Below are 16,808 nucleotides of genomic sequence, written 5' to 3' on the forward strand. Positions count from 1 at the left end.
TTTTCAGGTCCCAACTCCCCAGTGACAGAGAAAAAAACCCCAAACAAACAGTCTTGGAGTTCTCTAAAAATGACCTCCGAGAAGAGCTTCAGAGAATTGATCAGCCTGAGGAAAAAACAACTGGGAGGTAACAAATACCCAAAATATTGCTGAAGAGAAAAAGGGAACAATCTGTCCTTCCTGCCCATAGCAAACAGACCACCGAACAGCAAGCTTAAATTGCAGCAGGAGGGATCTGAGTGGATGGTAGGAGAAAGTTTCTAAGGGTGAAAGACCGGAGCGGATCATGGGGGAGGCTGTAACCTCAGGCAGGAGGTTAGGCAAGTGTGTGTCTGGATCAGCGAAGGTAGAGACCCTCCTCCCACCGCAGGCCCCACTGACTCAAGGCCCCGCATGGTCCCTCCTGGCTCCAGGGGTCTGTCTCAGAAGCAAACAAAGCTCTTCCTTCCTCCCTGCCCCACCTCGCCGTTGCTAAAGTCTTTTTCAGTGCCAAGATGTAGGTCGTAGCTCATATGACAGAAGGGTGCATAAAAAAATCCAGACTCAAATTACGCCTACGTTTCTAATTCCAGAAAGGTTAAAGAAAGCTTTACCTTCTGTCTACAGCAAGTGCGATGTGCTGGAGAGCATGTCCAATAAAACATCAGAAAAAGGTTTACCCTTAAAGATCCAACCCTGGACTCTCTCCTGTGTCAGATCTTTTTTGTTTTCTCAACCTTTGACTTTCTTCTTTAAGCTTCACCACTGTCAGGAGATGCTCCTACACTCAGACCTAGGAGTAACTCAAGGAAAATGCAACCTGAGGACTAGCAGACACTACAGTCTAATTTACTGAAGTGCAGCAGCACTCAGGATAGCGGCTCGGGTGTGCAGGGGCACAAGTTTCCAAGTGATTTGCTGATAGATTAGCTTTTCCCCTCCCGTCTAGCTCTTAGCCTCCTTAGATCCTCACCTTCAGTACACCACCACTCCATTTTATTGTGTATCTAGTCAACTGCAATACTGCTAGTAAATGAGCTCAAACAGCACTCAAAAACGCACCTGCAAGGCTGATAGCGGTGGGACTGCTCCCCTCGCCCTGAGGCCAAGCAGCACTCTCCTTCCAATGCCAGTAAGGAAAGGAGGAACCATCACAAAGCCAGACTTAGTGAGGTAGAAGGACTTGCTCGCACCCGCTTAGCAAGGGAAAGAGAGCTCGGGCAGGCGGCCCCCACAACTGTGCCTGCAAGCTTTGCCTTTCCTGATCTTCATTCCCTGATTTATCTGTGTCGGTAACCCCACTGCATGAACCGGGAAAGGTAAGCTCATGTTGCAGCCTCAATCTTTGCCCAATCTATAAGCAGAAATACCACTTAGTTAAATAAACTTTATTGGTATAGGCCTCCTCAGTTTTCAAAAGCAGAATGGATTTCATCCTGGAAAAAGAATCCTTTTTCAGTGTGTTAAGTTTGATAAGCTTCAAAAACTAGATTACGGGGTTTTTTTAATGGATGATTATTATTTAGCATGAGCAGGTAGATTACAGATGGTCTTGCAATTTTAATTGTAAGGCTGTAGCATTTGGATGTACTGCTTTCCCTTGTCTGTCACAAACTCCCTGCAGGCCCCTACATGAAACCATTTAACCTCCATCTTAGGCTCTCTCCTTACTACTGGGATTTGCATCCCTTGTCTGTTCAGACCAAAGCCACTTTAGTTCTCAGCATGGTGAGTTTTTTCTAATACATCAGGTCTCAGAAGCATCTGAGACTTGTAACTAAAGTTTTCTGTGCAAAGTTGCAAGAGAAAGCTGTAACCTAGGCATTCAAATGACAAATTTTAAAAATATTCCTGGACGTATCCAGGATGGAAGATAAATTCTGACATGAGGGCCTTTGAAGCGTACACCAGTGAAGCAACCCAAGATTTGGAATAAAGCTTGTCAATTCTGTGGTAGGACACAGTCGCTACTGGCATTCTCTCAGGTAGCTGGGTTGGCAACCTGAACACGATTCCTGCTGGAAGAAGGAAGATGCCACATCCCCCATTCCCCAAAGATGAGGGATGAGGAACGCGAGGGATGAGGAACGCTTCCTGCCGAAGCCACGCTGAGGGTAAAACCAGAGAAGAAGAATCACCCCCAGGGAGGAGTCAGGGAGAGGAGAGGAATCTCTGTTGGTGCTGCTGACTATGATGAGGACAACAGTTGTGCAGAACTGGCTGACAGGGATATGGAAATGTTGGTAAATATAACAGTGATTCTCAACAGCTCATATTGTGTGTGAGTGTTGGAGTTGTCACTTTTGTATGTTGTATAGCTACATTTTCCAAGATTGACTGAAATTATCTAAAGCATGAAAATACATTCTTTTGTAGACTGAATTGGATAAAGAGTTTTCACATCGTGCTCTATAACTAAGTGCAAGATGCAATAGTCTTCATTTTAGAAAAAAAAAAAAAAAATCAAACTGGGATGTGTTCAAGGAATTCCTAAGACAGCTGTATCATGATACTATTCGAAACAATACTCTGCCTCATATCTCTCGTGAGAACCAATTTTAACATCAAACTCCTGGAGCTGCAATATTAATTCCCACTCCAGTGAAGTAGTTGCCATGGAGTGGCCAAAACATAATTCACCGACTCTGATGGGCAACAAAACACAGAAAACATCTACTTTGTTTTCCAAATACTGGTGAGTCAGTGTTTTATACACACCAGCCAAATTTCATTCCTTGGGAGGTAGAATAAATTATTACTTAATTGTGACAAATGAGCAGACCATCAGACCCACTGACATAATGAATCAGTCTGCAAAGAAATTCTGCTCTGAGTCACAGAACAGCACACTGTTGCCCTGAATTATAAAATACTGTTTAAGTTAGTTAACTGGTTCCTGCATTTGTTTCTACTCGAAGACCTGCCACTAATATTGTGCAACTCATGCCAGAAACTCCTGTATCTCTGCAAAATTCAATGTTTTGTAGAACCTTTACTTTTACATGCATACACTGGTTCTTTTCTTCCTGGGGGGATTCCTAATAGGTACGCTGTTCAATAGCGGATTTTCCTACCAAAATAGAGATTAATACATTCAAGCTATGTAAGCAAGTTCTTTTAGGTCCATCAGCTCCTTAAAAAAAAAAAAAAAACAAACCACAAACCCACCCCACCCCCAAAAATCCCAAACCAACAAAACAAAAACCACCAACATTTTACAGCATTGTTTGTAGGAATTTGGCACGTCATACTCTGCAAAGAAACTGAGGGAGTTTGTAGATCCTGCACCCATCTTGCCACCGGGGTAAGCCTCTTGTAAGCCTCAGCGCCCATTACACGCACAGGCCAGGCTATCAATTAGTTGTACAAAAAATGTGCTCAAGACTCTTAGCATTTCAGAAGGCTACTTGGAGGAGGGGGAGGGGAGAAGATAAAAGCCTGCCCAGCTTTTATTTCTTAAATTAAAAAAAAAAAAAAAGGTGCAATCATCTGCACAAAGTTGTATTTTTTCAAAAGATGCAAGCATTTGCCTTGTATCAATGTAACCCCCCTATTTGCTTTTAAGTGCTGTATTGGGACAAAAATATTTCTTTTATATAACTGCCATATATTAAAAAAAAAAAAAAGAGCTTTTCCACAGCTTGGGTGGGATCCGTGCTCTCTAGTCTCCTGCTTGTACCTTCGCTATCTTCTATTTGCTTGTTTCATCAGCTCAGTTGTTCATCCTGGAAAGGATGTCTATGGATTCTCCCAAGCAACTAAGACAGGCCCAGAAGGCACGTGCATCCGGAGGAGCTCCAGAGTAAGCTTGTGTGTCAAAGCAAACCCGTAAGACCTGTGGAATAAGCCTTTCCCTTTTATGCCTGTTGTGGGCAACACTGCAACAACTTCTAATAATTTTTTATGACTCTGGCCTAAAAGAGGAACAACAAGAGAATCCGGGCAGAGTAAACCAAAACTACATCCAAAAGGTTTTGGCCATACCAGGAGTGCTGCATGACCTGAATTTATTATATGTATGAGAATCCAGAATGGAAATTTTTGTAATAATTCCCCCTTCCCCTCCATGAAAATTTGTTGTACTGCACATCACATTCAAAATATGTTTAATTTTTTTAAAAAAAATGAAAATGTCTTAGGCTATTTCTGTTGGGAAGTCAAGGCTTTAAAAATTCTAGTAATATTAAACTAATGCAGTTAGTTGCTCAACTGCAAGAGGCACAACCCTTATCGTGCTAATTGCAAGTCAGATGGAGCCAATCAAACAATACTGAATTATTAAGGTCTTACTGTACATTCTCAGGCTGTTAGTATCTATTAGATTACAGCTGCATTATACTGAGTGCTCATTTCAGCAGGAGATTAGAAAGTACATTTATAATGCTGGCTACCCTTTGGGTGGATCATGGTATTTACATACCATATGTCAGCGTGAGATTACAGAATGAGTTATGCTTTTTGCTGAGACCTTTCAGTAAACTGCAACTGGCTCCAGTAAACTATGAAGTTAAAACTCCATTCCAACCTGACTTTGACAATTCAGCTCGCAGGAAATACCTGCATTTTCAAAAATTAATGTAAAAGACCACCAACGACTGGTACAATCAAACTTCATACAAAGCAGTGTTTGACTTGCCGTATCTCAACACAACTAAGTAATCCGTTCTGGTTTTCCTGCTGAGAAGGGCACAGAAGATGAACTGGTGCGAGGGGGGGGTGGTGTCACTCTGCTGTAAACGAACTTGTCCTAAATTGCACAGAGAAAAAAAGTAAATAGTCATCTTTTTCTAAAAAAAGAGCTGCCACCTGCCCCTCAAAGCCATACTCTCTTCTCTCCACTACCAACACTCAGGTATCCCAGTTCCCTCTGTAACATGCAGAAGGCAACCAATGAACGCAACAAACTATTTGTACTTGTACAGATTGTTATCTAAAAATACTCAAACACACTGCCAGTAGTGTGTATCTAAAGAGCAAAAGAGTAAGTACCTGGATGTATGCACAAACCGATTCATGACTGAAGAAACCCCATAGTATAAGAAAATACACTGCTTTAGAACTATTAAATCATGTGTATCAAAGTGGCAGTGAAGAACATTAAATGGATAATGTTGAGTTAAATCCTCAAGTTGAATGGAAGATATTTGAATGAGTATTTATTGCAAGGTATTTTAAAGATGACATGCCAAATGAGTTGTAACACCTAGACCAATAAAGAATGGTGTAAAATTGTAAGTCTCCATCAAATAATGCATCATCTGTGTGTATGTATGTACGCACAGCAGCCTGCCTTAAGTAGGTAAAGCTGTCATGCACTAAATGTACTTGATTACTGTACCACTAGGTTCATTAAATTTCACTGTTTCAGAGACGAGGAACAGTATGGGCAGGAGAAAACTCACCAGACTGATTTGTCCCTTATCTTCATTCCCGGCTACTTTGCCTTTTACTTTTTCTAAACCAGCCAAACCTTTGATTACGTTTCATTAAGGGAGCTGGCTGTGACAGCAAAAGGAAACTATAACCTTCTATTAGAAAGTAGATTTCCAGGATGATGAGAGACGAAAGCAGCTGTCATGCATTACATCAACATTATGTTTGCCACTTTATCTGAAGGTTTTGTCCATTAGCTACATGCCAAAACCTAATTACATGTGGAATACAAATGGAAAGGCTAAGCAGCAGAAGTATCCCTCGTTTTCCTTCCTATTAGCTAGTACAGGAGGCTCACTAAACCCTAGGGACATAAGGTCTATTAAATGCTGCAGTATAGCACAAGCCTAGGAGAATCAGCCTCGTAAATATTTCAGCGGCAGCAAGAATAGCATGAGATCAGAATACCTTGCCTGTCATCGGCCTTGTCAGGTCTAACAGGTATCCGTGCCTCCTGAAGGCATCCCATTAGCAGGAGAGGACACTTGGAGGAGAATCAATTTCAGCTACTATCCTATGCTGCCATCCTCTCCCCTTACACGCTAGCAACAGAAGAGACTTCACAAAGGAAGAGACTATGCAGGAAGGGCCCGAGGAATACATGTCATTGAAGTACAATGGTTTTTCCTTCTATTACAGCTGACTACTGTGACAGACAACCAAAACCCTTTTGCCAATGAGGGTGGCAATTCCTTTGAGGCCAAAGGGCTCTTGACTAATGGGGGGGTGTGGGGTGTGTGTGAGAGAATGACAAAAAGCAGAACAGTGAATTTTGGCTAGAGAAAAAACTAAAAGTGCCTTCACAGACAGGTAAGTTTGCCCCTGCTAAACCCACTGCTGGTGGTAGAGTATTAGGCTGCTGTTCTTTTCTTCCTCGTTTCCATAGTTGAACATAGCATAGTTTCAAGAGCACAGCATACAGCACTTGAAACGATCTCCATAACTTTTAACATCTGTTTCCACAACATTCGGGTTGGTGATAACACATCCCAGCCTATTTCCCTATACGTACAAAGGAGTAGCATTGGGGGAGGGGAGAATTTGGTAGAATATAACCATTCTTTGACACCATGAAGGCATTTGTGCACCAGTCCAAAAATTCACTCTAGCAAAGGTTACACGAAACTGGCATTCGGGGGCAACATAATAAGCTTTAAGGCTATAGCTATATTGCTTAGAAATCCTGCTGCATCTGGGAATATGAATTCCTCAACTGAAAACCAAAGGTAGATTGTACAGTGGGGTTACAACAGAGGAAGAATTGAAACACACCTTGAACTTGAAGGTCTCTCCTTGGCAGAAGTGAAACACAACTACATCGTAAGCCCTCATTTATTCACTCACTGTAGGAGGAAAGCACGCCCTTGTTTAGTTACTCACTCCTTGAACCAGCTAGGCCCCCAGTCCTTGGCTGGTAGTTTTACTGACAGCACAAATTGCCTCGGTGCCTCCTACAGCTACAGGAAGACAAGAATATTTGTAACAATCACCTATTGTTCACATTGCAAGGTCAGTCCCCTCCATCAACCAGAAAACAGTAGCAGTGTTTTTTTCTTTCTAAATGAACATCGGAATTTATGTTATACCCCTCCTTCTCTTCACCGGGGAATTAGGAAGAGATTTTTAATTCACAATGTCCCTTAGCTAGGGAGGGATGGTTCTCTGAGAGGCTGACTGCAGAACTAGACCCTCGTCCCCTCCAGAGAAACTGAGTATGAGATGGTTTGTTTTTAATGCTGAGGAGAATGATCTTTATGTGCAATGTTGATACAAAGGTGTCTCAATGTATTTGACAATTTTCCAGCATTCTGTGGTATCCTCCTCTTTCCACATATCGCAGGTAAAATAGACACTGCTAACTGCCCTGTCACAAGCAAACAATTCAATAGAAAATGCTCCTTAAGTATCAGTAGTTTTACCCTTCAACCCTCCTTACGATAAGCAATTTTATGTCAATTGTGACATAAACATTGTGCTGAACACCTCAACAGCAACATCAATCCAACAAATCTATTCCATTTCAGGCAACATCTGGTTACCTAGGCCATGATCTCAAAGGCCTCGTATCTTTCATTTTGCATTAAAAGTTTCTTATATTCACCTGCATAGCTGAAATCTACTAAACTAAATCTAAAACTACTGCCCTACCCTGATACTTTGTTTCCTAAAAAAAAGCTTGTAAGTTTTATTTGAAGTGAAAAGGAAGCACATGAATACCATAGTATAGTGTGTAAAAACAAATTCATTCTCAAAAAATCTGGAAAGGGAATATGTAAGTACTGGGCTGTTGCCAAAAGAAATCAGATTCTTTGAAATATATAATAACAGTTATAAACTAAAATAATTCTACATTTCCCAATGCTAATAAGCCAAAATATGCCAGATGTCATGAGGTGAATACTTGCCCCACATCTAAAGCAAATACGTTGAATACTTTAAATGTTATTTCTAAAGCATCTTCAATTTATAATTACAAAAGTGTCTGTGTTTTGCCAGGTCTCCAGAGAAAGATCATCTATTGGCTATGTAAAAAGGAATTTAAAAGGGCATCAAAATGTTAGACTTCTCACCAAATATAAATATAACCTCATTTAATTAGGGAAACAGTTTGAGATATGCGTCTTGGAAGTAGAGAAGTGCATGGCTTTTAAAATACCAGAAAAAAAAGAAGAGTAACATTATAAAACATTTAACTCAAAATCAGAACAGTTCTTTAATAATCGCAAATGAACTTTTTACAATATCAATTTTCTAACTTTCTGGGCACACTTCCTGGTAAACACTTGACTGTCCTCTGCGAGTTACAAAGAGTAAGTTTTCTGTGTTACACAGCTAAAAAATCCTGGACATTCTTAACAACTTGGCATCACATCTTTTTTTTAAAAAACAGATCACAATAATTTAGACAGCATTTATAGCATTATAAAATCAGAATCCCCCTCTTTAATCACTCACAAGAGCAGCCATTAAGAATACAACAGCTTTAGGAATACAAATAATGAGGATGTAAAACTATCTGTGCAAAACTGCATTATTTTTACTGTCTAAAATTTCAGGGAAGTAACACCGCCAAAAGCAGAGAGAGGATAACAAAGACAAACAGTCATGAAAGTAATGCTGCCTTAGATTTTCAAACAGGTATTACATTATGAAGTTAATATTAGGTAAAGAAAAAAAAAAAAATCCGATGGCACCTCGAACAACAATGACAAGTGTCCTGGAAGTTGCAGTTGAACAAGAACTGATACAGGTTCATGTTAAAGTCTCTTTCAGGAGTAGCGATTGATTTGGGGGTATCAACTCTAGCATTTCTTTCCATGCAAAAATCTATCTTTCCAACATCTTTGCTTTGCGGGCTACTAATGCATTTAAGAATGAGCAGTCTTTTGAGGAGTGTGCTTTCTTCCATGCATCTGAAATCTTTAAAACAGCTGGATCATTGATTCCCTGGATTTCCCTACTCCAATCCATTTAACTGCAGGAGAGAAAAACAAACTTTTATTATAAGTAATACAAAGCAAGATCAGATTGTATCTTAAGATAAGATACAAACTTATCGTCTTAAGTGCTTAAGATCTTAAGTACCATAGTCTAAAGAAAAATCACAGCATATGCTATTAGTACATTAAGCAATGACAGCTATGTCTATTGTTCTCAAAGTAAGAATGCATTGGTAACTTAGAAAAGCAGGAACAGTCTTGAAGTTGCCACAATAAATAAATCAGTTTTCCAGATCATAGGGAAAAAAGATACACAGAAACTGTAAGAAAAGTAAAGATTTACATCATCTCCTAATTCCCAGCTCTGGATGGAACCACAGGATCATTTTTATTAGGGAGCATAAGAAAAATTTGTTAGTTTGGGACCTCTTACTGTCACATGTATTTAATCATATTAATATACTAGTAGTCCGACTGACTTTATAATGGCAGCAGAACTCAGCCCCTGTTATGACCAATCTGAAAAAAAACCACTTAAGCAAGTTATAAAAATCTCAGTTGAACAAGAACTATAGTATAAGCCAATGAAAGAATGCATATTAAAACTTTTGAAAATTTTCAACTCAACAGCTAAATAAATAGATAAAAAGAAGTAAAACAATAATGACAAGTATCACTAGGTACATCAGAATAAGCACAGCTACAAACTAGTTTTTAATATTTTGAATGTTCATTAAGGCAAAGTACAAGATAGGTTTCATGGAGCAGGAAAAAAAACCAAAACAACAATAAAATCAGTTTTACTTACCAGGAACACCCAACTCCATTTCTATAAAGCGAACATAATTTTGTGCATTTACAGGCAGGTCATCAAATGTCCTTGCATTTGATATGTCCGTATCCCATCCTGGGAGTGTCTCATACTGAACCTCTACTTTATTTAAGACTTCCTGGTTGGCTGCGAAGCAAACAGGGACAAAAATATTATGTCTACAAAGACCATATATTCTCTGCCACTAAACACAGAACTGTAAAGCTTTTTATTCTTTTCTTATACAAAAAGGTTTACTCGTAAGACAGTACCAGCACTGAAGGTGCTGAAGTGTTCTTTTTTGTTAATATAAGCAGAGAAAAAAAAAATCCAGTAAATATCAGGACTAGACTTTAGGAATTCCCGTACTGTCCATCACATGCATATATTTTGCTTAAACCACAATCTTTTCAGTACAGAAAACAACTTTTCAGGAAAAGTAATTCCCAAAAACGTTGGTATTTTTTCTGAACAAATACCAAAACCCAACTCTTCTTTCATGAGGGAATTAGGCACCGGCTTGTAACTATCAGGCAGTTAAAACATATTTTCAAATGGCATAGGAGTGTACTTTTTACTAAATATAGTCTTAAGATGTAGTTTATACACAATAGACTTCTGATGCCTGCAGACCCTTTGCCCCAAAACTCCACAACAAATTTGTCAACCAGTGTGGAGTCCCACATGATGTATGAACAGTAACTGTTCCAGTTACTTCTCAGAATAGAAGCAATGAGTATATTCCATTTTGTCCTTCTTTTAGTAACTTGCTACAATGTTGTCCATTAACTCTGAATCCAGTGATGATTTCAAGTACTGAAAAAGACACTAAGCACATTGTTCTGGAATTGAATCATTCCAATAACTACCTGAACATTAGTCTTGGAACGACACTGGGAAGCGAAACAAAAAATAGTCCAAATACATTGATTAAAAAAAATGGGAGGTGTCAGGCATTCTTGACTTCCTGGAAAGGATGGGTTCTGCCAAAGGCACTGTAATTAATGTTATGTCGGGTCCATGTTTCAGATCAAGTCACTCCTGCAAAGACAGCTAGTCAACCTGGGAAACAGTTTTAGGTGCAAGAGGCACAGCAGAGGTGCAAATACAAAACCATGGCTAATCCCCTTCAGTGTGCGCATATAGCCAACCAACTCAGGCTCAGCACATTGAGTAAAGTAAGAGTCCAATAGTAGCAAAGTTGTAAGGATAGCCTTTATAGACTAGGCATTTTGGGTAAGGGTGAAAGAGAACTATGCTCTACTGACTTCAAAGCCTACAACAGTGAAGAAAGGAAATTTTTGGATGGAGCTGTTCACAGGTTAAGGCAAATGATCCTGAATTAATACTTGTTGTAATCAGAACGAACAGGCACATTAAGTATGTTGAGTTGCAGAGGCCAAGGATAAGCACTTTAATGTCATCAGCAGTAACTACTAAGGTGTTGTCTGCTGTCCAGGTGATCTGTAAAATAGAATAGCTATATTCAAAGTGCAAAACCACAAACTTATCTCTGGACATTGCAGATAGTCTAGAATAAGATGCTAGCCTCCCTCTTTCTGAAGAGGGAAAGTGACTGAACACCTAATTCTGCAGGTCCGCAGGCATTTTTACTTTGAAGCCTCTCTGATGAGGCTAGCTGGGAGAAAGCTGAAAGCACTTAGAATTGAATGTCTAATCTTGTCTACAATCTTCCACTACTCTGATGTAGTTCAATTCCTAACTTCCCCAAAGGAGAGGAAGAAAAAGAAGGAATAAATTTCTTGATGTTTCAAATGATTCTCTCATTTTGCTCCAGCAGGTGTGATAAAAGATGCGTGGTGAAGATAAGCCATAAACTGAGCTCAGTGTAGTAACAGATGTAGTCACCATCTAGATTTCTCTCTGCTCTTCCCTTAGGGGATTTATCTTGTAGACTTTCTGGAATATTCCTTATTAACAGATGAATTAGATAACAGAGAGAGCAGACATAATGATATCTGGTAGTCTGGTGCTATAATTTGGAGAGGGAATGATGTGATGTTACTTCCAAATCAAAAAGGATAGCTGAAATTTGGGATCTTGGCACCATTGTAACAGAAAGATCCTCCAGCAATTTCCAGAAACTGAACATAAAACCAGTCATATATATAGGCCAGACCAAAGGTGCATCTAGCACAGTGTCCTAGCTCTTTCATCTACAGTATATACCCAGGGAAAGAGCACAAGAAAAAAAAACAAGCATGAAGTAAAGCTTCTCCAAAATAATCTCCCAATTTCCTAAGCATCTCTGTTTTCAATGTGTCCTGAGCTAGAGGTTACGTCTGTCTGCTGAGATCAGCTGACGCCTGAACTGGGACAGGAGGCACTAGCAGGACTAGACCATGGGTTTCACATTCCTTTTAAACTGATCAGCTCAGAGCTAGCAGGGAGTTCTTTCTTTCATAAACTCGACAACAGAAATGGAGATACTGGCCAGCTCCATAGCAAAAGACTACCACCTCAGTGATACCAATGGAGGTCAGCCACAAATTTACAAGATGTTTTCAGTTCTTTCTTAACAGGAGATTATGAAATGCCCACAGAAATCTAAGCTAAAACAACTGAGTGAGACTCTCATGATTCTCTGATCCAGCTGGAAAAAGGAACAATATATGAAATATGGCATGTTTTTCCTGAGATGGTGGGCAATGTGTGTGCTTCTAATTTAGAGACAGTCATTTCACAAGACGGGTAAATCACTAACATCTCCAAGAGAGTGGGAGGGTAGAGAGGGGAGAGAAAAAGAAATACCCTGCCAGCCAGAGATTCCCAGACTAGATCTCTTCTAAATTAAATTCAAAATGTCTAAGTGGCAAGTGTAAGAAAAAAAAACTAAATTATACAAGGGCATAGCACGCAGAGATGTAGACATCAGAAATAATCTAATGGTATGCAAAACACAAGTGGAAAGAAAGTTACCTTTTGGGTTTTTATGCCAGGGGCAGGGGTAATAAGTAACCTGCAGCATATGTGCTGAAAATGCTGCCAAATGTTGAGGAGTATAGCAAAGAGAGAGGTGTGGAACACGGAGGCACTGTGAGAGACAGCATCTTCCAGCTTACCAGAAGTTCAGCTCAAACTGCTTCCTGACACTTAAGGAAGACAGCATGTCAACAGCAAAGACAACAGCTTCTACTAAATTTCTACCAGAATTCTCAATTGTTCATACAGTAAAGAAAAATACAGTTAGGTGAGCCACGTTGTGCTGCTATGACCAAAGGCCAGCTACCTGTTACTTGGGCATATACAGGGAGCAAACTCTGCCCTCAGGAGTTGTAACAAGATTCTGGTCCCATCTGAGAGACACAATGAATGGGGGAGGGAGTAATCACTGAAGTCTTAGTACTGGAAAACATGGCCACCTGGTTATGTCCTCTCTCACGATGGACTGCCAGTGAAGGTCCTCCTGGCGTGAGCACCAAGATAGTCCAAATAGCCCACAGGTTAGATGACAGGGCTACAGATGAAGCATTTACTGAGTAGTTCTCAATTCAAACGTGCAATCTCCATTATGTTCAAAGGCCATCTAAAGTACACAATAATTTCCTTAATATTTTGATAAGGGCAGTAATTAGGGAATATCTGAGTCTTAAAAGGCAAAAAGCATTCCCTGGTTTAGTGCAAGATGAGTACTCAACTTCCTGAATAGGAGTGCATGTGATGTCATTCAGTATGCATTCAGATTGTAACTGGCACCTTTGTTTGAAGATACTGGAGGGCAAATCAATTAAAGAACTCCAAGCACATGGAGAAACAGAAGATTTTTTGTTAACTCCTTATGAATTTCCCTAACAAGTATGTGCTATTTTCAAGGACTACTGGCAGATCATCACTTATTCCTTTATACATAACTACATCTTTATACTACATAAATCCTGCTGTGAGTTGTATCTGATTACTACAGTTGATCTCCTCACCCAACAAAAAGTTCTCTGCTGATGGTATCATATGAAAAATTATAACCTGTGACCAGCCTCAAACCCTGAGGTAGCAATTAGAATGGAAACAGGCATTTATGCACGCATTAGAAAATCAGAAAGCACAATCTTTAGTACTGGTTAATGTTCTTGCTTTTTCTGCAGGTATCTCTACTATAGCAAACTAAAAAAAGACGCATTATCCATAAAAACAACATTTTGTGATAGTTCAATATTTTAACATGCAGATACATTTTTCAGGTAAAAATTATCACTAAAATGACCACTGTCCTCCTCAGGAGCTATAAATCCTGTCATGCTTAGCTGATGTATGTTGGTCCTACATTAGAAAATAGCCTTCCTTTCACCTAACCTAATTGCTCATTTCCTCTCCCACCCTTTTTCCTTCTTTTCCATTTCCTAGGTGTGACAGGTTTTTGGCTGCTCGGTGAACCATTAAAGGGAAATGAACTGTAGGAAAAAACAACATGGGGAGAGAAAAACCTAGTTTTTCAAAGCAATCAGTTCTCTTGTGTGGTTCACTGCATGCTGAAATGAAGACTTGTCCTGCTAAAAGAGGGGATGAATACAGTAGTGGGAATAAGACACTGGGTTTAGAGTGTGAAATGAATTTCCAATTTAGCTTGAAGGCAATGCAGGCTGTATTCAAGGAAAGGGATAAAGCAGTAAACATTTATGTTTAAGAAGCTTTATATAGCACTTTGCATTTTCCTTGTAGACAAATGACAGTATTTGGTACAGGTGTCTTTAGGGTGTGGGTACAGGTGTGGTACAGGGTGTCTCTGGTGCATCTAGGAGGACATTAATGGCTTGATGCTGAAGTAACATGTTCCTGTCATATATTTTACAAATAAGAGTCAAATACATTTAAGTATCAGATTACATTTCACCAGATCTAAAATTGTTAAACAATCAGTCTTACCAGGAAAATGAGGTATGATTTCACCATCTAATTTGTATGCAACACCAACTTTGATTTCTGGAAATACATCCAAGATATCCAATTTGGTAAGCGCCAATCTATGAAGAAACATTACTCTGGTTAAACAAGTTTAACAACTCTCAACTCTCATCACATTGTAAAAATAAAAAAAAATTAAAAAATTGATTCCTGCACTTTGCAATTAATTGTCTTTCCTTAGACAGATAGCTAGTATGATACTAATCTATTTATCTGGTGTGACTTTAAGGAAAAAAAATAATCACAAAACAAAAACCACCAAACAAACATCCTTTTTGTTGGGTCCTTAGATCTAATACCATAAGAAAATGGCAAAATTCAAAGGACAGGTACTCTCCAATTAAAGTGACAGGTCTTTAGCTTTAAGTATTAGAATTTTAATTGGTCAGGGTGCTGCCATGATACTTTCTGACCCTTCATTTGAGATGGTTTCATAGCACCATGCCTGTTGCTGTCTGTTCCTGTCCTCTGCCAAATGTTCCAGTGAAGGTAGCAAAATAATCAAACACTGGCTCTGTAAATACCTGGCTGCATGCTACTTTAAATAAAACTTACAAAGGACAAGAAAACCAGGAAAACTTAAGTCAAGGATGTATTTACACAGTTTGATCTACTAGAAATTTTATACGAGTTTTGTTTCAGACACCTATTTTTCATTTTAATTAAAATCCCAAAGTCATACCCAAGTTTTCTACATTTACAGGTACTGCTGAAGATAGTGATGGGTTCCCAGCTGTCTTATTTTGAAAGCAAACTAACAAAACAAAACCCCACAAATTATTATCAGGTTTTAAGGTCCCTATAATGCATTTGATTTGGTTTGGTGGGATGGCAGGGGTTAAGGTAGCTTGAAACACCAATTAAGTACCAAGATACATAAGGGCTTCTCGGATCATTTTAAATGAGAAATAACAATGTGCTACATTTATGAGTATGAAAATATCAAATATGAAAACATTTAATGCTAGGAAAAATGAGGGACAATTAATTTATCAAAATATCAAAACAATCAACAAATCAATGTTAACTGTCTGAATGTTACTAACTAGTATATGTACAATTTACAGTAATCTGTAACATTTCATGATTTTATGTCTAGTTGCCAGCAAAGCCGTCAAAATAACTCACGCGGTAAATCCATTAATCATGTAGGCATATCGGAGTAACACAAGGTCCAGCCAGCCACATCTTCTCTTTCTACCAGTAGTAACACCAAACTCTTTACCTCTCATTTGCAGCAGTTCTCCAATTTCCTGGCAAAGAGTAATACTATTACATGAGCCTTTTTTTAATTTTATTTGCAATACATGATGCAGGTGTATACTTAACATTTTGCAGTACTGTAAGTTACCTTAAAAGTTCTTCCCCTAATTTTTCACAAAGTTGTCCATTGGGATGAAAATAGAAATACAAAACACTATTTTTAATTAAAGAGAATGTTATTTGAGCAAATCTCTCAACATTAGTTCCTGCTCTAACTTTCTATTCCATAGGAAAGCCTGAGAAACAGACAATCAGATATGGCAGTCCTGTAAGCTCAGTCTAGAATTAGAAGAATGAGACATCCAAATACACCGTCATCTAGCATTTAACCAGTAACACTGATTTAAGATAAGACAAACACACCAAGTTATTTCATCCAGTTACAGGTCACATCTAAGGCTGAAAATACTCACATTATTTTGTTCTGTAGGAAAGGCACCAATTCCAACTCTCGTTGTATATGCTTTCACAACTCCGTACACTTCCCCGACATTCTGCGGTGGCATGCCCAGACCTGTACACACACCTCCAACTGTGCAGTTTGATGAAGTCACAAAAGGATATGTGCCTATTAAAAAAAATTTGGTTTAAAAACTTATTAAAACATTGGTTTTAAACTATTAAAAAATCTCACCTGGTGAGAAATAGTACCTGCATTGCACTTACCTAGGTTTTACAACCCTAAAAACTAAAATAAAACACAGAATAAATGTATTTTGTGGTCAAGAACATATGTAATGAGCTCTTAGCTTTGTACGTACATTGTCTGATCCTTCTTTATTGAAAAAGGTAGAAGTCTTACCACTTACTTCAACTGGTACAGACGAAAAAGTTGACTACGTAACAATTCTGAATGATCATACAAGTCAAAAATTGGAATAAGACACCAAAAAAACACGCCTTGCTATCTCATATAAAATACACTCAAGTAATAGAACAATGTGAAAATATGAAGGGAGACT

General features: G+C 38.9%; 2 protein-coding genes across 2 annotated transcripts in view; one reads left to right on the forward strand and one right to left on the reverse strand.

Annotated features, from left to right (window-relative positions):
• Window positions 1–1,284: 1,284 nt before the first annotated feature.
• On the forward strand, window positions 1,285–4,638 carry C3H1orf100 (chromosome 3 C1orf100 homolog). Its single transcript, XM_054820780.1, is given in 5 exon segments — window positions 1,285–1,298; window positions 1,638–1,707; window positions 3,213–3,283; window positions 3,691–3,807; window positions 4,446–4,638. Coding segments are annotated over 5 exon segments (465 nt in total).
• A 3,462-nt stretch (window positions 4,639–8,100) lies between these two features.
• Window positions 8,101–16,808, reverse strand: part of ADSS2 (adenylosuccinate synthase 2) — a 38,494-nt gene continuing 29,786 nt past the window's right edge. The window contains exons 9-13 of the mRNA XM_054821115.1: window positions 16,260–16,414; window positions 15,712–15,836; window positions 14,545–14,642; window positions 9,661–9,810; window positions 8,101–8,887 (exon numbers count right to left, since the gene is read on the reverse strand). Of these exons, the coding sequence (XP_054677090.1) occupies window positions 8,835–8,887; window positions 9,661–9,810; window positions 14,545–14,642; window positions 15,712–15,836; window positions 16,260–16,414 (581 nt within the window). The 3' untranslated portion in view covers window positions 8,101–8,834. The remainder of the gene's footprint in view (window positions 8,888–9,660; window positions 9,811–14,544; window positions 14,643–15,711; window positions 15,837–16,259; window positions 16,415–16,808) is intronic.

The sequence above is a fragment of the Grus americana genome, chromosome 3 (assembly GCF_028858705.1).
Source record: "Grus americana isolate bGruAme1 chromosome 3, bGruAme1.mat, whole genome shotgun sequence".
NCBI classification, from domain to species: Eukaryota; Metazoa; Chordata; class Aves; order Gruiformes; family Gruidae; genus Grus; species Grus americana.